At 33.3% G+C, this 23,264-nt stretch overlaps 1 protein-coding gene across 17 annotated transcripts in view; it reads left to right on the top strand.

Moving 5' to 3' along the window:
• Positions 1-18,786, top strand: part of PPIP5K2 (diphosphoinositol pentakisphosphate kinase 2) — a 77,053-nt gene extending 58,267 nt beyond the window's left edge. For 6 of the 17 annotated variants that reach the window (XM_023212221.3, XM_023212228.3, XM_023212230.3 and 3 more), the window contains 6 exons: positions 130-202; positions 1,784-1,903; positions 2,775-2,837; positions 6,311-6,451; positions 10,537-10,662; positions 17,093-18,786. In XM_023212221.3, the coding sequence (XP_023067989.1) occupies positions 130-202; positions 1,784-1,903; positions 2,775-2,837; positions 6,311-6,451; positions 10,537-10,662; positions 17,093-17,205 (636 nt within the window). In that variant the 3' untranslated portion in view covers positions 17,206-18,786. Of the gene's footprint in view, positions 1-129; positions 203-1,783; positions 1,904-2,774; positions 2,838-3,689; positions 4,244-6,310; positions 6,452-10,536; positions 10,663-17,092 lie in introns of those variants that run through there. The other 11 variants (XM_023212229.3, XM_023212237.3, XM_023212231.3 and 8 more) reach the window with 6 other exon arrangements.
• The last annotated feature ends 4,478 nt before the right edge of the window (positions 18,787-23,264 follow it).

Genomic DNA, 23,264 nt, shown 5'->3' on the forward strand with positions numbered 1-23,264 from the left:
ATGTATTTCTACTAATATTTATCATACAGCTTATTAACCTTTGTCTGTCTGGAACAGGCTGCATATGAAATATGGACTTCTCAATTTATTTTACTGTTTTACTTCATTTACTTTGGATTCCTTATGCAGGTTGTATCTGAAAATGCTAATTACCTGCGAACACCGAGAACTCTTGTGGAACAGAAACAGAATCCTACTGTAGGTATGTGGTGTAAAGGAAATTGTGTTCCATACCCTTCTTAAACTCACTATTGTGCACACATGTAAAACTCTTTGGTGAAAGCATGACCAAATGCTATGCTGTAGTTTTTATTTAATGTGTACTAATTCAGAAATGTTGAGTTGTATAACTCAAAATACAGTTTTGATAAAATGAAGAAGAGATAGCATTCAGTTTTGTTGCATAACCCTTTTGAATGCCTGCAATGATAACCACTTAGTTAACTTGCCAATGCTAGTTTTTTATCTTGTACTCTGTAAGTTAATTTATGAAGGAAATGTCATTTTCCCAGTTGATAAAGATGAAAAGATGCTATTGCATGTAGAAAGGAACTTTCCATTTTTCTGACTAAAATATTTTTAAAGTATGGAATACTTCAAACCGTATATGAATATGTTAATTTTCCTTTGAGCAGCTCATAAGGAAAACCAAGCAAAAGTAATGCACAGTGGCACTCTCAGTCTTTATTAACCTATAGAACATAATTGGTTCTTTGCTAACACTCAAAGCAACATTGGAAAAGACCTTTCTAAACTCATTTGGTTTAAAGCTCATGGTTGATAAACTATGAGATAATGGCATATTATTTTCTGTAAATAGTTGTCCTGATAGATTTAATAAAGGCATAAACGGATCTCATTGTAAGTTTATGTATGTACTGTGATCTCTGTACTAAGTATATGAACTGTGTTGATGCCTACATACTTGAGGATCTCTCTTTAGTTAATTTCATATAGCTTGTAATGATAGTTTTTAATATTCCCACAGTATATTTATAGAAATGTATATATTACTCCTTATTGATGTATCATAGTATATTTGATAGAAATTTATTTAATCCTTCCCCAGTGATAAAAGTGTTATTTGGATGTAAAACCTTTTGCTACAAATTGAGCATCAGTTTATACTGACTGTTTTATTTGCTAATAATGTTTTTCACTGGGGGTCTTATTAATTATATTAAGTCATTTGTTAAGTATTTAAAGTGATTTAGGCCTTGAATGACTGAAAAGAACCTGGTCTTCTCACAAATAAATAAATTTTGATATACTTTATTTTATAAGAAAGAGTAGTAATTCTTAATTCAGGGTCATCAGGAAAGATTTGTCATTTATAAATATACATTAAAAGTACTGATTTTATATGATTTAATTTGTGCTAGGAGAGGTTTTTTTTTGTTGTTTTTTTTTAAATATGGCTTGCCCTTGGGAATTGATAAACAGAGTTCTTTCTTGTCCTAAGTTATTTTTATGGCAGTGTTTTTAATACTTTAGGATGTATATGTCTAATTATTGTATGGACATATTTTTTTTTCTCAAAGATAACATTTTGTCCAATGTTAAATTACCCCATTTGTACCTATGATAAATGATAGTGGTGTTTAGAAGTATTGTATTAAAACTGACATCATTAGGAAATGACAGGAATATTGTGAGCCTGTTCAAGGCACTTCCAAAGGTTGCCTTATATGTGGTAAGAGCCATGTTAATTGCATGCTGCATGAATTCCCAATGTGAATGGAAGAACACCCGTTGTGTATGTATTTTCTCTAACTCCCATCAGGGTCTCACTGTGCGGGCCTGTTTAGCACCTCGGTGCTCGGGGGTTCTTCAAGCGCACCTAACCTACAGGATTATGCTCGTACTCATCGTAAAAAGCTGACCTCTTCTGGCTGCATAGATGGTATGTGCACACATGCACACACAAATTCATATCTACACCCAAGCACACACCCATGAGCAGTATTTCTCAAAGGCAAATCTAAGGCCACTGACTGATTCAAGGGAAATCCTGTCATCTTTTGCCTAAATGACTATCAGTGCTCTCTGTTACCTACAACTTGGATCCATGTTTCATCAGACAGTTAATTGTAGTTAGATTTAGAGTACTTGTACAATAAGTTTGTTGAAATGGAAAATAGTATTATGTGTATTCTTCTTTTAGATAATTTATAATCTATATTATAAAGAACAAGTGTTTCTTTGATCTTTTAAACTTTTATTTATTGTTAACACTTATTTTACTTATTGAGCTAATTAAAGTGAGTGGAATGTTTATAAGTAGAGGAAAATATTATATTGGCAATATTTTTATAAAAATAAACACAGAATGAGAATATTTTAGGATCCCTAGCTGAAGGAGATCCTCTTAATGTTGTTAATATACCTTAAGTTTTAATATTCAGAATTTTTTGAGGCTCATGGAAGCGTGTCCCTTTTGTTAAGAGAAGTGGTTCTAGCTCTTTCAGGATCATCTTTATTTAAAACAGTTTCTCATTTATCAACACATTTATTTTAGACAGTAAAACATGGATTTACCAGAATTGCCAGCTCATCTTGCTTTTCTTTCTTTTGTATATTTCATTTGACACTTTTCCTCTGTCATCAAGCTAGTTAACTTCTTTTAACCAATATTTGCCTTATTACCTTCTGTCATTGCCCCTTCTGCATGCCACCTTTCTAACCTCATATATTTGTTTTTTCCTTCTTTCTTTTAAGTGTTCTTCTTTTTGTAGCTATTACGAATTTCAGGTACCTGTTTTTCTCTTTCTTAGACGCCACACGCGGTTCTGCTGTTAAAAGGTTTTCTATCTCATTTGCTCGACACCCAACCAATGGTACGTTTTGCTTTTATTTTAAAAGATACTCCCCTGCTTCATCCCTTTTTTATTTTTATTTTATTTCAAAATGTGGGGTATACAGTATCATTCATTTCTTCATCCTTATTGTCAATTGGCGTACAATTCCAACTTGTTATTCACCCAAATTATTGATACTGTCTAGCTCCCTTTTCAGCTGTAATTTATATAATAATTTAACATTACTCATCAAACTTTTAAATGACCACAATGATGATGAGTTTTAATGCTAAATTAACACCTGAAAATTTCTTCTAATTTCTCAGAAGATCAGTCTACACAAATTTTTAAATTTCAATTAGTATTCTTTAATTTTTCTTAATTCTCAATAACTTTTTTCTTCCTAATTTTCTGATCACGTGGTTGTTTTGAGATAGTTAAACAAAAATACAGAGCCACCCATGTCAAATAGCCAAATAAGATGTGTCTTTGAAAAATTCTTGGGCACCTGGTGACGCATATTTCACTGTATAACATCGTCTGTTCCCGGCTATTTTCCTAAAGCAAAACCCTATTTGGTCTGGAGCACTCTGAAAACTTTGTCCAGCATTCACTTTGTTCTTGTGTAGCAATATGGTTTGCTGTTATCAAGCAACCAATTCCTTTTAGTACCACTGCTTTTCTTAAAATTTAGAGGGCTCCTAATAGGAGGAAGATTAAGTTAAGATCTAGAAACCCAATTCTGTTAAATTCCATTTTTGAGGCTGAATAGGAAAGTTTTTCATGACCATTATTTGTAAAAGGAATTATTGCAGCATTACAACTTCTAACATAGACCTTGATATTGTGGGGCAAGAGGGAATATTTACTGATCATTTTCCAATAATTCAGGATCAAAGAATTTAAAAGAAAACGTACAGATTTTTGCTTGTATTACACATGGAATGAAGATACTTTTCTCCCTGGAACTCTTTTTCTTTTTAACTGCAAGTAAGTCTTTCAAAAACTCAAGTCAGATCTTTCAGAAACTTTTATGAAGCTAAAGGATTCAACACAAGTTTATGGTCATTCTCCCCCTTCTGGATCCTTTAACAACACGTCTCAATAACATTGCACTAATAATTCTTGAAGGTGGAATAAGAAGATCTCATCCTCAACAAGTAAAAATTTAGCCTTAAAGCTTAATGTACTTTCCCTTCATTGTAGCTGTTTAAATGCTACTTTTTGAAGAAAGTGATTCTTATTTGATACAGCTGCAGCTTCTAAAGAACCCGCATGCCTAAGAACCTCTTAGAAGAAACACAGAAGTCACAAGAAAAACAGAAGCCACAAAAATTCTAAGAAGAGACATTGCAGGTTTAAGACCATAGTTTTTGTACTGAATGCTATGTGTTTAAAACCAGTATTCGAGGTATTATTATCTAGGAGAATCTGTGTTTAACTGAAGGTTTTAAAAATTAAAAATATTTCTGTTAACTTTAATAGAAAATAGAGTAATTTTATATTCCTTTGGTTTAGGGTCTTTTTAAAAAAATGTGGATTTTCCGCACATATAAATGCGTATGAGATGCATTCCTTTCAATTCTACAAATATTTATTTTGAGTTTTAAGGTTTCCTTTTTTCCTTTTTTAATACTGTGTTGTCTTATCTGTCTTACGAATTGTCATTTGACTCTTCCTTTTACTTTTTATTTCCCCTAACTTTCATGTTATTTCCATCTTTAACACATATCATGGACTTACCCCTCCCTTCATCTTTAGTTCAAGGAACATGGTGAAACAAGTATCTTCTGACAGTGCTTTACCTTATTTTCTGGGCCTCTGTGCAGAACACCTACACCTCTATAGGTGCTGGTCCGTTTCCTCTGTGGAATTTCTAGGCTCCAGTGGTATGTTTTTATAGCTTCTAAACATGTCAGCAGGGTGGCTTTTTAAATTGCTGCGCTAACCCTTTCATTGTGCATCAAAGGAAAAGTTTACTAAAGATAAGTGGAAAAAAATGTAGTCTAGAGGAACTTAATATATTGTCATTTGCCTGTTATAAAATCTAGCAGGCAAATGAAATAAAATAATTGCTATAAAAGATATATAAACTTTGTGAGGAAAGAAGAAAAGATCTCATCGTTAAGTTTAGTGTAATGCAAAGAAAGGGTTTGCGCTCATTTGCATGAGTCTTGTACTTCTAAAAAATGTAACAGTTGTGCAAGCCTAATTTCTTTAGTGCTTAATTTAGGTGCTTTAGCTGCTGTTATGGTATAGTTTTGTTTTTGTTTTTGTTTTCAAAGTATGTGTAATGTTCTGTCATGCTTTGGTTTGTACCTGAAAATCAGACATACCAGTTTTGCAAGTCCCTTGGTTATTTTCCTAGGAAGATTAGATTCTCGTTTAACCAAAGTTTCCTTATTCTAACTGAGAATTAGGCAGTTCTTGGGTCAATATTTCCTTCAATATTTAAATAAATCAAACATCAGTCAATTTAAAAATGAGCACATACCTGTTGAAGCAAAGAGTCTTGCAGTCTGAGGTTAATTTTTACTTTTAATGATATTTGACTTGATATAAAATTTTATTTGAGTATTGTAGGTATTTAATTGGGGGAAATTAGTTTGGATTTTTAGAAGAGTAGATGCAGAAAGACTCGTTATTTTTAACAGTATATGAAAGCAATTTTAAAAGCCATTCAGTTGAATAAAGTTTAAATAAACAGGCAATTTTCTTTTTTAAAAAAGTGAATAACCTATATCCTATTTGTTTGAAAACATAAACTGTGTATTTAAGTGCTTTTGTTTCAGTGATGGTATTAATACATATTTGCATGGTTGTTTCATGAAATTTTTGTATTTCTGTGCCATTGTTAAAAATAGGATCATATTTGTATTTTATATTGCTTTTAACTTGACCTAACTTTACACAGCCAGTGATTCCTAGTAATATAATTATGTGTTAATACAGTAAAGGTAGGTGAAATACATTTTGGAATTTTTATTCCAGCATGACTGAATGAATGTTGTTTTGGGCTCATACTAGAGAGTGTCATTGGTCTTGGCACGCCTGGAAAAGTATCTAAAAAAATTATTCACAAGTAATTATATAATTTTTCAACAAGAACTTACTGTTAGCATCCTGGCATCAGGGATACATCATGTGGCATCAGCTTATTCACCCACTGAATAGACCCGACTTCAAAAAATAAAAACTGAAAACTTGTATTTCTTTGTTTTTCTTTTTCCCTAGGTTTTTGAAGTATTATTCTTAGATTTTACCAATATAGAATGAAATTGTGTGCATGCTATACTACATGATTACATTTAAAAAGAAATCTTTGTCACATCTTGTTCCAGCTCCATATTGCATAGCATCTGGTGTCATGACTTCAGAGATATTGTGTGTTTGCATGTGATAGATTGAAAAGACCTAAACTGTCCATTTCTAAACAGTAGTCTTCCTTTTTAATTACTGATTTTTAAAATATCAATCTTTTATTTTTTGTTTTTGGTGTTTTTCTCTTCTAGGCTTTGAATTGTATTCCATGGTGCCATCTATTTGTCCTCTAGAAACTCTTCATAATGCCCTATCTTTAAAGCAAGTGGATGAATTTCTTGCTTCCATTGCTTCTCCATCATCTGATGTTCCACGGAAGACCCCTGAAATTTGTAGGAAATTTTTCTTTCATTGTTATTATTTAGTTGCTGGGCAACTACATACTATCTGAATATAACAGAAATTATGAAAACATAAAAGCAGGTAGTGGTAATGAGTAGAAGTTTAGGGGACAAAGGAGTATAAAGGGACATTATTAGGAATTATTTGGTGTAATGTGAACTGTACCTCTTTTTTTTACTCCCTGCCAAATTCTTTTTTTCTTACCAAAAAAAAAAAAAAAAAAAAAAAAAAAAGCAGTAGAAGTCAACAAAATATAGGGTTGTGGTCTTTTGTTAAAACTATCTGCTAGAAATCTCACATTCCTATTGTATATAATTTTATAGCAAAGTTTTTTAAAACTGCAAAATAACAGTCCACATTAACCCATTCATACACACTCATCTCCTGACTACCTTTGGTGAGTAGAAAGAGCTTTTAACTAAAGACAGCAAATTAGGACAACAGTTTTTCAAATAGTGTATCTCAGAAAACATTCTGAAGAGGTTAATTTGTGTGTTTGAAGGAAAGATGTTCATGGTTAAATAAGTTTTAGAAACTATGTTATATCCTGCCTCCTGTTGGAGAGGTATAGCTATATTAGCATATAAAAGGCTGACGTTCTTCTGTAAAGAAGGCTGTATAACCCAGATTTTCCAAAACTTATTTTTTAGAAAACACTTTTTTGGTAACACATTAAATATCATGTGGCACTATTCTGAGGGACATCATTTTGGGAAATGCTCAGGGCTTCCTTTTTAGGTGTGAGAAGTCGGCTGCCAGTTGTCATTTTCAGCTCTGTAGGATTCCTCAGTACTTTGGAAATTCCAGTTTGGAAAGCATTAGTTTTGGGAGAGAGTGCTTTTTGCTTAGAGCTAAGAATCTTAACTATTCTAGTCATATCTTAGAAAGTGACAAACTTTCTTTGTATATCATTCCTCTTTTTCTGAGTGCTGTAAATAAATTTTGCTCAAGAATAAAATGAGATATTAGAGCTCTCGGAATGAATGCCACTTTTATGTCTGACCGTCACTCTCTTCTCTTTCCTGGGCCACCACATTATATAATTCTAGAGAGCTCTATTCTCTTTATATTCTGTCTAAATGATACCCCCTGCATTTATACAAAGTAGTGACCTTTCCCTTTTCTTCCATTTTTGGTAGTAGAGGCCAGCTTTCAATCATTAACAGTAATAGAGATGTATATTGGTGAGTGTTCTGAAGTATTTCACTTTAGGGATGGTTTTAGGAAGTAGGTCTTAATTTAAAAATTTGCATATATATGTGTCCGATTCTTAGAATTGATAATACTCCAAATGAAATAACTTCTCCAAGTGGTAAAGATCAGAGTCAGGAAAATGAAGGTGGTCATCTCCTTTTATATTTTCTATAACCTGATAGAATGGACAATGCTGTTACCTCAGAATACAGTAGAGAACCTGAATAAATTCTAGTTTACCCCTTCACCCATAATGATGTTTCATTGCTTCCCTGGGGCAAGGATTTGAAATCTTAAAATAGAGATTAAAGAATTATTCTAATTAGTAAATAAGAATTTAGGGGTAGATATCAATACTATTTAGATTTTAGAAGACTTGCAGTGAATGATTTGAAGGTAATAAAAATAATAAGGAGGTGTTTGTTATGAAAGGAGAATTTTAGTAGAATATTTACAAAAAGATAACATTTTAAGGTTTGTTTTGTGGTACTCTTGATGGATTCATTTTTGTGGTTAGTGAATTCAGTTCATCAGAGTATATTACTGAAGGATATTAATGAGGCAAAGGATATTAGATTCTTGTTCCAGTTGTGCTAATTTCTAATTAGCTCTTCTGTACATCATGGATACAAATTGTATCTCAGTCCCTCTAGCTCTCTTAAAATTTCATGCAATTAGTTACTAACAGAACTAAATGAGAAGGTAAATGTACTTAATGTGGCTCATAGAATTGGATAAACCTTAGAGATAATCTAGTTCAGTGGTCTTCAAACTGTATTCCCAAGAGCCTGTGGAAATTTCATGAGGAAGACAAAGATGCTAAATAGTTAGGACCTGTGTCTTTCATGGCTGCTTCAACCAGAGTATCTGCTTTGATCTATTTTATTTAAGATTTCACTTAAGAACAGCTTTACTATTTAAAGAAAAAAATCATAGAAAGATACAGTTAAGGAAATCAATGAGTTAGTGGTCAAGCAAGACTAAAACTCAGGTCTTCTAAAGCCTCTATTTTTCTCATTATTTTTGAATAGCAAAGAAAATATGGTGCCAGTTATGATGAAAGTATTTGAATCTTGCATTTTGTAGAGTAACTATAGGAATAATATTTATTAAATCATAGGATATTTATATTATTTGCAATTCTCTGAGTTATCAAGCTGTATCTTGATATATATATCATCATATACATAGAATTATATTCATTTTGTGGTGTTTATATCAAGGGAAAAGGAACTGTTAATCATTCTCTGTCCTTCCAAGTTTTTTTTCTCACCTAAGGCAAAATAAATAAATATTAATACTAAAAGATAGCTTACAATGGGGAAGTGACAATATCAGGTTGTAGAAAAAGGAGTAGGTATATTAATTAGGATAAGTTAGTGATGGAAGTTTATAGAATAGGGTAAAAATATGCAAACAGGAAAGGGCTAAGTAAATTTATGTTGTTTTATGATGTTTTAAGGACTTTTTATCACTTAGATTATTTTCATTAATAACTACTTTGAGCTCCCTCAGTTAAATGTATAATCATTCTTTGTAGGTGTCAACCAGCAAAGGCATATTTGGCATAACTAGCCCACATCTTGATTTTCAAAAGCACGCTGCATCTCCCTTTGTTTAGGGAATCTACAAGCTCATGCCGGTAGTGGATAAATAAATGAGTCAATATATTGGATACACTCACAACTGCAGAATTGTCTCTTTCTCCCTTTAATTTGGCAGATTTTTGCTTTGTGTGTTTTGGAGCTCTGTTATATAATGCATATTTGATTATTGGTTCTTCCTAATATATCCCCTACTTTGGCCTGTCCTTGCCTAGAGGATTCCATACTTAAGAATTATCCCTACTTCTCCTTTTTACACCTCTCAATTTCTCTGCCTTAGTTAGAAAGAGAACCAGAAAAACCCAACTTTAAAATTCACTCCCTCTCATTTAGTTAAATTTCAACTGGCTAATATAGGAAAATAGTGTCTTTTATTACTTATAACTTAATTAGTTTATTCCTAAATATGGTAGTTTAGTATACCATTATATTTGTAGATGAAACATCTCTAAATCTATAATTATTATTATTTTTTTTTTTTTAGAGAAAAACAGTTTGAGACTCTGTCTCTTTATTTTTTTTTTCCCCCCGAGACAGAGTTTTGCTCTGTCGCCCAGGCTGGAGTGCAGTGGCACAATTATGGCACACTACAGCCTCAACCTTCCAGGCTGAAGCAGTCCTTCTGCCTCAGCCTCCCAAGTAGCTAGAACCACAGACCCAGCTAATTTTTAAATTTTCAATTTAAAAATGAAATGAGGCCTCCCTGTGTTGCCCAGGCTGGTCTTGAACTCCTGGGGTCAAGCGATCTTCCTGCCTTGGCCTAACTAAATTATAAGTAATAAATAAATCAAATTATTTTTCTATATTAGCCAGTTGAAATTTATCCTCCCAGTCCCTGGCCAGGCATGGTGGTTTATGCCTGTAATTCTAGCATGAACTACCACACCTGGTGAGGGGATTACTGACTCTGTTACCATTCAAGAAAACTATGCCATTAGCTCTTTTCCATGCCTTAAAAACCTCAGTTTCTGTCAGGAAAGGATAAAGTCTGTTGCTCTCTTCTTGGCATTCCTTTGGTGCATACTATTTAAATGCTTATTATTTACAATATAAACAAAACATCGATTTGTCTAAGGCCATAAGAGAACTATCTTTTTATTTAAAAAGATGATTTTGCTGAATTTACCTTGCAAAGCTTACCTTGACCATTTTCTTCTGTTATTATGAATATTTGTAGGGTCACTAAATTATAAGAAATTTTCTGTGATGTTAAGATATCATTGGCAGGAAATTATTAAATTAACTTTTTTTTTTTTTTTTTTTTTTTTTTTTTTTAGCCTCTACAGCTTTACGTTCCAGTCCAATAATGAGAAAAAAAGTATCTTTAAATACGTATACACCTGCAAAGATCCTCCCAACACCACCAGCTACCTTAAAGAGTACTAAAGCAAGCAGCAAACCAGGTTAGGGGTGTGTGTGTTGAGTTTGTGGATTTGCCCCAGAAATAAGAGGAATAGTAACTTGCTTTTTAAATGTTAAATTTGTTTTTAATTAGGATCTTTACACTTCCCTAGAACGTAATGATCCTAAGGGTTAAAAATCTATTATTGTAGTCTATTGATATATATGTGTTTTTTGTCTGTTGTCTTCCTCTCTCCCCACATCTGTTCACAAAATATATTTCACAATCACACTTTTCCCCAAACTAATTTATGGACTATCTTCTTTTGCCTTTCTTTTGAGTTTAAGGCATCATCTTATATGAAAATTTCTATGGGCCAGGCATAGTGATATACACCTGTAATCCCAACTACTCAGGAAGTGGAGGTATGAGGATTACTTGAGCCCAGGAGTTCAAGTCCAACCTAGGCAACATAGCAAGACCCTGTCTCAAGTATTAAAAAAAGAAAGAAAAAAATTGTTTTCTCTTTCATGAGAATATTTTCATCTCTCCATTCTCAGTCTGATTATGTGACTACCAAAATTAACTATCTTTTATTAGCATTTTTCTACTTTAGCTTCATGGCACAGTTAATATTTTTGACCTTTCCTGAAATGCTGTCTTACCCTATTACTCTATTGTGATATTCTATCCATTTATCTTATTCCTCTACTTTTCTTGTTTGATGATCCTTCTTCTTTCTACTTTCTTATCCCAGACAAGAACATGATACTCTATTCATTTTTCTTACCCTATATATTTTTTCCTCAGAGAATTTCATATACCTCCAAAGCTTTGACAATGGCCTCATTGCAGATGTCTTCATTTTTTTCTTCTTAGTGCTCTCAAATGTTCTTTTGATTAAGAGTTTGTGCTTAACAGTCAGAGAAACCTAGATTAAAATCTCAGTTCTGCTACTTATTAGCTGTGTGACTCTGGACAAGTTACTTAACCTCTCTGATCTTTAGTCTCATAGTCATAAAATCGGGATAATACTACCTTCTTCATAAGATTGTCAGAAATGATTGCAATCTTATATATAAAGTACTTGGCACACATAGTAAACACTCACTAAATGGTAACTGCTATTAATTGTTATATTGTATCCAAACTGCTCTCTTTACTTCTCCCCAAATAAATTCCCTTAGCATTCATGCCTTTTTTTTCTATTAAAATGTTATCCCTTTTACCTCACATCCTTCAAGACTCAATCCAACCTCTTCCACTGATAATGTATTTTTATGATTATCAAAACACAAACTTCAATAACGCTCTGTGCTACTGATTTGATCTATTATACCTGATTACTATCAGATTACCAGGCCTTGTAGTCAGAGGCAGTATCTTAAACCACAAATATTATAGATTTGAACCTTGCATATTCCAACTAATAAGTATGTGAAACAACAGACAATTGAGTAAGTATCTTAAACATAAGTTGTGATGCATCCCATACGCCACAAAAAGCTAACATTTGTATAGTTATTTACATTATAAGCATTTTTCTATTCTCATAGTTCTCACTATAAACGTTAGAGGTCAATACCATTCTTATGTCCATTACAGATGAAAAAAGTAACAGAGATAGTAACTTAATCTCAGCTTACATAGCTAGTAGTCGGTAGACCTAGGATTTGAATGCATTTTGACTCAGTACATTGTTCTTTAGACACATAATAAATGCATTAGTTCATATACATTTTTAAGTAATAAAGTAAAAATGGTGTTATATTTGACATTTCAAATGCTAAGTCAACCTTGCATTCCTAGGATGAACCCTACTCAGTCATGATATATTATATATATGAAGGTCTATAAAATTCTCTGAGGAAAAAAACATAGGGCAAGACAAACGAACAGAGTAGCATGTCACTATATGGGATAAGAAAGTGGGAAAAAGAAGGATCATCAACCGGAAAAGTATATCAGAGAAACGGAAAGAATATTATGATAGAATAATATCTTGGAAGTCAGGGTAAGAGAGCATTTCAGGAAGGATCAACAGTACAATCAAATGTGCCACGAAGTTAAGATAGAAAAATGCTGACAAAAGATAGTTGAATTTGATTTTGAAGAAATTTGCATTTGCATTTGTAAAAGATATGATATTAGTCTATAGTATTTTTGTTTCTGTTTTTGTAATGCCTTTTTCCAGGTTTTGGTATCAGAGTGATGCTAGCTTCATAAAATAATTTGGAAGTGCTTTCTATTTTCTGAAAGAGTTTTTATAAGATTTTTATTTCTTCCTTGAATGTTTGATAGAATTAATTTTATTTCAATTAATTTTGATAGAATTTATGTTTCCTTTTTGTGATACTTTTGGTAGTTGTATTTTTTTTTTTTTAGGAATTTGTTCATTTTATGTAAGTTGTCACATTTGTTGCTCTTTTATTATCTTTTTAATGAATGTGGTAATAACTTTCATGATACTGGTAATTTATGTTCTTTTTTTGTGATCATTCTCACTAGGGATTTATCAATTTTGTTGGCTTTTTCAAAGAACCAACTTTTGGCTCTTTGTTTTCCTGTTGGTTTTATGTTTAAAACACAATTTTTTGTTTGTTTGGTTTTTTTCGACAGAGTCTCCCTCTGTTGCCCCAGCTTGCCTGCAGTGGTGTGATCTCGGCTCACTGCAACCTCCACCTCCCGGGTTCAAGCAATTCTGCCTCGGCCTCCCAAGTAGCTGGGATTACAGGTGACCGCTGCCATGCCTGGCTAATTTTTTTATGTTACTAGTAGAGATGGGGTTTCACCATGTTGGCCCGGCTGGTCTCGAACTCCTGACCTCAGGTGATTCGCCCGCCTCAGCCTCCCAAAGTGCTGGGATTACAGGTGTGAGCCACGGCACCCGGCCTTAAAACACATTTTTTTAAAAATTATTTTAAATTATTTTAATTATTTTAAAAATTATTTTCTGCGTTCTACTTACTTTGGGTTTACTTTTATCCTCTATTTCTAGTTTCTTAGGTCATTGATTGTTACCTATTTCAAACATTTAAAACTTCAAGTTTCCCTCTAAGCATTTTAGTTGTGTCTCACAAATGTTATATTGTATTTTCATTATCATTCAGTTAGAAATACTTTCTAGTTTATGTGTGATTTCTTCTTTGATCCATTGCATATTTAGAATTATATTGGTTAAATTCCAAATATTCGGGGTTTTTTTTATTGTTTTTAATCAATTTCTTATTTAGTTCCATTGCAGTTATAAAAGCATACACCGTGTGATTTCAGTCTTTTAAATGTAGGACTTATTTTATGGCTTAACATCTGGAGTATTTTGAATATAGTGATTGTCTTATAGTTCATTGATCCTAATGGACACTATTTTATCATTGTGCCTGAGGTCAAGGTTGTTGATAATGTTCAGATAGTCTGTCTTTACTATTTGGTTTTTCTTTGGCAGAGAGGTGGTCAAGGAAGGGATTGGTTGTTCTATCAATTGTACAGAGAGCAATTACACTCACAACTGCCGAATTGTCTGTTTCTCCCTTTAATTTGGCAGATTTTTGCTTTGTGTGTTTTGGAGCTCTGTTATATAATTAAATGCATATTTGATTATGGGATCTTCCTAATATATTGACTCATTTATTATCATGACTTTTTTTCTCTTTAATTTCCAGTAATGTTTTGCTTTTAGGGTTTGTTTTTTCTGATGTGATAAAGGTCATCAAACTTTCTTATGCAAGGCATTCTAACAATATCTGCCTTATAGTTGCAGTTTACAGTTCATTAACATTTAATGTAATTATTGATCTGTTGAGGTTAGTCTACTACTTTATGTTTTCTGTTTATTCCTTTTGATTATTATACCTTTATTCTTTCCTACTCTACCTTATTTTGTACTAATTCAATATTTTTAAGAATTTTATTTAACTTTTTCTATGGACTTTTGCTATATCTTTTTGCATTTTTTTGTTGTTGTTGCTCTAAATATATATTCCTAATTTTTCACCATCTACTTAGGGTTAATTTTGCACCACTGAAAGTAAAATATAGAAACCTTGCCACTGTATAGATTCATTCACCTTACCCTCTTCCCATTCTTTATACATAGTTATCCTTATGTGTTACTTCCACATATATTATAAACACTATAATACAATGTTATGATATTTGCTTTAAACAGTCATATGTATTTTAAAGAAACTTAGAGGAGAAAGAGGTTCTATATTTATCCATATATTTGCCACATTTTTTGCTCTTGATTCCTTCCTTGAAGTCTGTGTTTCCATCTGGTTTCATTTGCCTTCAGCCTGAAGCTTTTTAGCATTTCTTAATCTGCAGGTCTGTTGGCAACAAATTCTATTCATTTTATTGTGTCTGAAAAATGGCTTTATTTTGCCTTCAATTTTGCAGTGTGGTTTTTGCCAAATAGAGAATTCTGGGTAGAAAATGTTTTTATTTCAGCACTTTAATGATATTCTACTGTCTTCTGGTTCCCATTGTTTCTGATAAGAAGACTTAGTTAATTTGAATTACTGTTCGCATAAATGCAATGGGTTGTTTTTCTGTGCTTGCTTTCAGTGTTTTCTCTTTGTCTTTGATTTTCAGCAGGTTGACTATGGCATATTTATGTCTATATTTTTTTTCTTTTTTGGTAATACTCCAAAAAAGATGTTGATTTGGTTGATGTTTACTTTTACTTACTTTTCATTCTGTTGTTAAACCCATCTAGTTTTTATTTCAGAACTTTTATTTCAGATATTTATTATTTTAGATGTTCTGTTTGATTCATTTAAATAGTTTTTTTTGCAGGGATTTTTCTCTTTTTATTCATTATAAACTTATGTATCTTTGTCCTAGAGCATAGTTAGAATTGTTGCTTTAAAATTCTTGTCTGTTAATCTGACTCATCTCCAAAGAGATCTGTATCAATTTATGCATTCTCAGCAAGAAAGATCTTTTTCTGTTTCTTAGTATATTAATTTTGGATTATATTGTAGACATTGTGAATGGTATGTTATAGAAACTCTGTATTTTGTTATTTCTGTTATGTTCCTCCAAAAAAATATTGTTTTGTTTGTTTTTAAACAAAGAGTTAGCCTTGGCTGAGCTCAGATTGTAAAACATGGTGTTCCATGTAATGGCTGGCAAAAATTTCAGTTCATTTTGCTTTAGCTGGGCTCCTTGGACTTTACTCTGCTCATGCCATACATTTGACCATCATTTACAAATAGAATTGTGGGCTCATCCTTTCCGAGATTTTCCACCTTACTTTCTAGCAGCTGTGGTTGCCGCAATACTTGTCTTCTGCTTCTTATGTTGGACTTGTAGCCGTTATACATGGTGCGTATTAGGGCCTGACCTCAGGCTAAAAAGAAGGGGAATCTTATTCCATATTGTTCCCTTTTTCCAAGTGCTGATTCTTCCCTAGTAACGGCCTGCTCTTGTTCACTATTTATTGTCTTCAGGTAGTTCTTCCTCATATTTAGTACAGAGTGTATATTTGTTATCTGTGGGAAGATTGGTCTGATAGGAGCTTACCCATACATCTATTCATCCATATTAGAAATGTAGTAAAGTAATGCCACCTAGAATGGTTTTTTATTTTATTTATTTATTATTATCATTTTTTTCTTTTGAGACAACGTCTTGTTCTCTTACCCAAGCTGGACTACAGTGTTGCAATCATGGCTCACTGCAGCCTCAACCTCCCAGGCTCAAGCAATCTTCTTACCTTGGCCTCCTGAGTAGCTGAGACTATAAGTGTGTGCCACCACGCCCAGCTAATTTTTAAAGTTTTTTGTAGAGAAGGGGGTCTCACTATGTTGCCAGGGCTGGTCTTGAACTTCTGGGCTCAAGCGATCCTCCCACATTGGCCCTCCAAAGTGTTGGGATTATAGGTATGAACCACCCTGCCTGGCCTAGAGTAGTTTTTTGATAATGCATTAAGACTTCATGTTGGTTTAGATATGGAAGGATGATTCCTAAGTTAAGAGTGCTTCTAGTTTTCTTACCTTCTAGCTTTTTAGAGTGGGATAAGATAGAAGATACAGGAGGAAATAGATGCTTGTAGGGAAAATGATGAGTTCAGTTTATGCACATTAAGTTTGTCTTTCTTGTCAGATATCTTTAAAGAAAGTTTCAACTGGCAGTTGTATATACATGTCTTGAGCTAAAGGAAAAGGCCCAGGCCAAAAGTATAAATTTAAAAATCATTAGCACAATGAATGGTAGTTAAAAATTATAAAAATATATTCATTTCCTAGGAAGAATGTAGAGTAAAATGAGAAATTAATTTTGTGAACACAGACCATTGTCATTACCTTTCTATATTCGTGTTGAATTCTAAAAAGTAAAAGGTTAAAAATGCTATATTAAATTTTTACATTTCATTTACATCACAATTATAACAAGAATTGTTTTGTCAATCAGCAGTATTATTTGAACTTGGATTGTTTGTGTAAATTTAAGCAATAGTTTTTTGTTTTTGTTTTTGTTTTGTGTAGCTGCAAGTGGACCTTCTAGTGCAGTTGTTCCTAATACCTCATCTCGGAAAAAGAGTATAACTAGCAAAACAGAAACGCATGAACACAAAAAAAACACTGGGAAAAAGAAATGAAATCTTAGCAGAAGCTGGAACTTTTTATACTTATAAAAATAGTATGTTCTTATATTTCTCCTTATGCATTATGTGTTCACTTAAAAAATGTTTTTAAATCTAAGGGTTTCTTTGTTTATATTCAGGTAGGGAACTTTTGTCATGATCTGAAAATGTTTAAAACAATGTTTGTAGGCATTCTGTGAGTAGCAAAACTTAGAGTGATAAAAATTGATTGTTGTTAATATGATGTTTACCATGTGCACATAGTAATGAAAAGGAACATAAAAGCCCAGCAGGCTCATACCAAAGTCACACCAGTAATGCTATGTACTGCAGAGTCTGATTAGATGGCCTTTGTGCACACTTTTATATTCATGGGATTGCATCTTAGCTGTAAAAACTTCTAGGTTGAAATCTGATAGCCAGGGTTACATACTGGGGACTTTTAAAGTATCTTTCCAGAGAGATTTCATTAACCGTTTAGATTAGAATATCTTTCCCAATTGTTACAGTGACATATATGCTGCAATATTTAACAACTGGAGTATTAGCCACATGGGCTAATTTTCAATCTGTGTTTTGAATTTTTTTTATTATATGTTATTTAAAATATTACATATGCAGCTGGGAGAACTACACCTTTGTGCACATAGATTTATATATTAATTTGTAGAAAATATTTTCTTTATATATTTCCTTACCATACAAGGTGCCTTGTTCATCAGGAAAACTTTTGTTTCATATGTTGACAAGAAAGGCACCTTTAGAGTTTCTTTTTAAGTATAGTTGACAAATGTATAAATGTTACATTTATTTTCAGAGTTCTTTTTAGATCTAAAGAAGTCAGTTCAAAAATGGAAATCAACAATGTTAGGAGAAATCTGAATTCTGTTAAGTTAGTACATATTATGTATAGCATCTGTTTTTAACCATTTCCATTCTTATCCCTAGTGTATCAGTTGATCACACTAAGAAAGCTTAAAGATTGAACATTTGAAATAAATGCTGTTTATAAATGATTAGATTTTTGAAGGGATATTGAAATCATTGTGCTGTGATTTCATCTATGATATGAAAAATAAATTTATTATCCTTGGTGCTTTTCCCCTCAACCAATGCACAAATAATTGTGAACCACTTGAAATGACTTAAACTGGTAATCCAAATGGGACAATCTGATAAGAATTTCATGTATTGCTAGTTAAATAACTTAAATTGCTAAAGCTTTAGCTTGAAACTTATGTTTAGAAAAACTATTGATTTCCCATGGTATGAATATAAGTATTGTAATTCTTCAAAAGAGACTCTTCTCACCTTAGTCATATATGAATTAACTTATAGGAAATAAGCATACTCTATGTTAGCTGTTTTAAAAGGTACCAGATGTAAGAGTTATAAATATATACAATTAAAGAAGTTCATGTACTTCACATGAATGTAAATGTGTTATATGGAGACATGTCTTGTAAACAGTTGAATGTATGTAAGTTTTCTGTTTGTGAAAATGTAGTTAATGTACTCACTGTGGCGGTAATAAGGAATCTACTTTTTTTTTTTTTAAAGTGGAACCTAATTAAAATATTTCCAGAATCAAAGAGACTTAAATGGTAAATTTTTTAAATTTCCTTATCTCTTACTTTTTAGTTTTCAAAGTAGAAAAAATCAAGAATTTTTTTATTAGCTAGTACTTACATATTAAATGAAATTTATTATTGGCTATATACATAGCAATATATTACTTTCCAAACTAGAAAGTACAGTACAACTCACTTTTTCTATTGTTATGCAAGAACTGTTACTTTACTGTAGTCACCAACTCAGTAGTATTGCTCTGTAGACTAGAGAGTCTGTTTGTAAAAATCTTAGAATCATTTTCCAAAACAAATAAAAAGTCTACTATATGAGAGCAAAATGTTATAGTTATCACTATTTAGTGGCAGTTTGACTGAAGCATCTGTGTCTCACTTGATTCTGTCCTGAGAAGATGTGAGATTTTTGGTTTTAAATACTAGAAGATACTTCTTCTTATAGACCAGTCCTGCATCCCAAAGAGGTGAACTACCCCAGCATGAAGAATTGTTTATTCACCCTGAGATATTAATCTTCATACTATATTATTCAGTTCCTTCACCCTTAAAAGCCATATAATAAGCTCAGACCTAACTTAGCCCTTAAAGTCTAGTGTTGGCAGATTCTGCTGCCCTGGTTTAAATGAGTTACATAGTCCATTCTCAAATACTAGCAAATTTGTGGGGTGTGTTACAGCAATTTTTGGTGAGGAAGAAAAGTGTGCTGAACACCTTATGTCAATGATAGACAAGATATAGATGCTGAAGGGTATACAGTAAAGTAACAAAAACATGTGGCGGTGTGCTTAGTATAAACATAGAGCACAAAGGCAATAGATGGCAATTATGAGAGAAAAGTTAAAAGTTCTTCAAGAAATATCCACTTAAAACTCACTAGCCAAGGAAAAATTTTCTGTTTTCATCCGGACTTGTTTTTGTGTTCTGTTGACTCTGTCTGACCTAAATATCCACTGTTAACTAGTTCCATGCCGTTTGAACCAAGATTTCACATTTTTGTTTTGTATTCATACTTTGGTAGAAATTTATCAGTCTTTGTGTGTTTATAAGAGTTTGCTTTACACATAGCATACAGTGTTTATTAACTTTACATCATTTTATCCTTGCCTTACTATCTGGACACTGTAGACTGCCTATATTCTTATTTAGCTGGGGTTGGGATCTCTTCTGTTTAGCCCCTCTCTAATTCTCTTTTCCTGTGTCGGGAGATATCAAAACAACAGAATTCTTGCCATTGGGAACATTTTTCTTTTTTAGACAAGTTCTCATTCTGTCACCCAGGCTGGAGTGCAGTGGCACAGTCTTAATTCACTGCAGCCTTGAACTCCTGGGCTCAAGAAATCTTTCTGCTTCAGCCTTCTAAGTAGCTGGTACTATAGGTGCATGCCACAACAAACCAGCTCATGGGAACAATTTTTACACTCCTTCTGAAGGAGTCATTTGTGATAGGAGTCCAAGTACAAACAGGTTTCCCTCTGTACATAATCATAGGTACCAAAATATTACTGTGTAAAGTGTTGTTTATATAGGCCAATTTTTGTGGGAGATCTAATTTCTATTTTCAGAGAACAGAGCACAGTAAAAAATCTATTTAGTATTGTGTACTATATAATTTATATGAATTATAGCTCCTTAACTATTGCTGAGTTTTGTTTTTTTTTTTATATTTTAAGTTCTAGGGTACATGTACATAACATGCAGGCTTGTTACATAGGTATACATGTGCCATGTTGGTTTCCTGCACCCATCGACTCATCATTTACATTAGGTATTTCTCCTAATGCTGTCCCTCCCCCACCTCCTCCACCCACCAACAGGCCCCAGTGTGTGATGTTCCCCACCCTGTCTCTAAGTATTCTCATTGTTCAATTCCCTCCTATGAGTGAGAACATGCAGTGTTTGGTTTTCTGCCCTTGTGATAGTTTGCTGAGAATGATGGTTTCCAGCTTCATCCATGTCCCTGCAAAGGACATGAACTCATCCTTTTTTATGGCTGCATAGTATTCCATGGTGTATATGTGCCACATTTTCTTAATCCAATCTATAATTGATGGGCATTTGGGTTGGTTCCAAGTCTTTACTATTGTGAATAATGCCGCAATAAACATACATGTGTGTGTATCATTATAATAGCATAATTTATAATCCTGTGGGTATATAACCAGTGATGGGATCACTGGGTCAAATGGTATTTCTAGTTCTAGATCCTTGAGGAATCGCCACACTGTCTTCTACAATGGTTGAACTAATTTACACTCACACCAACAGAAGCATTCCTATTTCTCCAAATCCTTTGCAGCATCTGTTGTTTCCTGACTTTGTCAATGATCGCCATTCTAACTGGCGTGAGATGGTATGCCATTTTGATTTTTGTAAACTGCCGTGAGGTGGTATGCCATTGAGATTTTTGTAAACTGCCGTGAGATGGTATGCCATTGAGATTTTTGTAAACTGCTTTTCTTTTGGTTCATATGCTTTGTCATGGATTGTGAGAAAAACATATCTTTTCGCTTAAGGATCACTGTCAATTTCTCCTTTTATTATCAATGGTTTTTACTTTACTTTTTATATAGTATGTGATTATGTTTTCTGATGCATATAAATTCATGACAGCTAGATTTTCATTATGGGTTTTGCCTTATTATTATTAACATGTCCTTTTTGTCCACTGGATACTTTTTGTTCTATAAATTGTCAGATATTAAGATTATGACCTATATTTTATTTTGGCTTGCATTTGCCTGATATTCATCTTTTTATTTTTTGGTATTTGTGTCACTTTGTTTTAGGTTATTTAATATAGTATATAGTGGGTTTTGCTTTGTGATTCAATTTTAAGATCCCTTTTACTTGATAGATTAGTGTAGTCTGTTTTATGTAATATATCTTTGCTTTTAGATTATGCTTTCTTTTTTTATGGCTTTAAAACTTTTTTGTCTTTGTGTAACAATACTTTCCACTGCAAGCAGGAAAATTCCAATGGAAACTGGTTTAAATCCTAAGAAAATTTATTATTACACATTTCTGAAGGTCTAAAGGTGGGGTTGGCTTCAGCCACAGTTGCATTAGCCATATTGTCATCAAAAGCCCAAGTGACCTCCCTGTCATTGCTGGCATAGTATAAACTTTATCCCAAAGTTGTTTTCTCTTGGGTTAACAAGATTGCTGTCAGTTTCAATGAGGACTACGTATTTTTTTGTTCATGTCCAACACAGTAAAAAATGGGGGAAGTTCTCTCCCAATCCTGGAATATTAATATGAAGCCATCTACTTCAGTGGGATTGAGCCAACTTATTTGATCATAGATAAATAGCATTCTCCAGGAGATTCCCATGACCTTACTGACCCTGGAGCAGATGATGGAGTCAGTTTTCCCGAAAAGCCTCAGCACCGTTGACATTTTGGACCATATACTTCTACATCATAGGAAGCTGTTCTATGCATAGCAGGATGTCTGTAGGATCTCTGTGCCTAGCTGTGAAGTGTTGAGAGTCAGTTAAGATAATGAGCTGAAATTAAAATAATAATCACATCTTTATTCACTTACTATGATAAAATTATAAGCAAGAGAGCAAAAAGGAAAGTAGTGCCAGCTCCTTGTTCCATTTTTACCCCTACCGTGGACTAGCACTGGACATGGATCAATCAGATGACATGCAGTGCAGGCAGAGGAAATTGTTTCAATGCTAAGGAGCAACAAACAAAAGGTTCTTGCCATCTTATGAACCTCGAGGACTGCAGAAAGGGAGCAGGGAAGGGCTAGGAGTAGTAAAGAACTGAGTCAGAGTGGAGATCAGTGTCTCAGTCAAGGCCCACCGATAGGGAAGTCTCTCTAGAGGCACCTGAAAAGTTTCTCAACCAAGGCCCCTGATAAGGAAGACTCAGTATGGAGGTACCTGGTCTAGGAATGCAGCTAGGTTTATAGACATGGCCAGCCCAGGGGGATCTGGGCACCAGGTACAACTCCCTCCAGAGACTGGCTGTGTTTAAATCTCATGTGGGAAGGGCACCTTTCCCCTATGAAGCCTGTCAAGCAAAGCCTTTGTAATTGCTTATGGTCAGGCCTGAAAGATCACAGATCAGACTTTGGCCTGAATGTATCTCCTTGCCCTAAGTGCCAGCAGCATCCCCTCCTAACTGTGGCAGTCAAAAATGTCTCCAGACAGTATTAAATGTCCTTTGTGAGAGAAGAATTGGCCCTAGTTAAGAACCACTGCCCTAAAGCATGTGATTCTGTGGAAAAGAAGGATATATGACCAAAATCATCATTTTGGATAATGAAGGCATGGATAATGGACACATAATCAGCAATGTACACTGTACACTACACTTGCATTATGTTATTCACATTTGCTGTAGTTCACTTGTTCTGCTAGTGGTTTTTTCCTTCACTATAATTTTGAATTATATTTAATTTTAAAGTATATATATACATATATACACTTTATATATATTTGGTCACATTTTTCATGTGTTCAGTTGATTCATTCT

This window comes from Piliocolobus tephrosceles, chromosome 4, assembly GCF_002776525.5.
Source record: "Piliocolobus tephrosceles isolate RC106 chromosome 4, ASM277652v3, whole genome shotgun sequence".
In the NCBI taxonomy this organism is placed as follows: Eukaryota; Metazoa; Chordata; class Mammalia; order Primates; family Cercopithecidae; genus Piliocolobus; species Piliocolobus tephrosceles.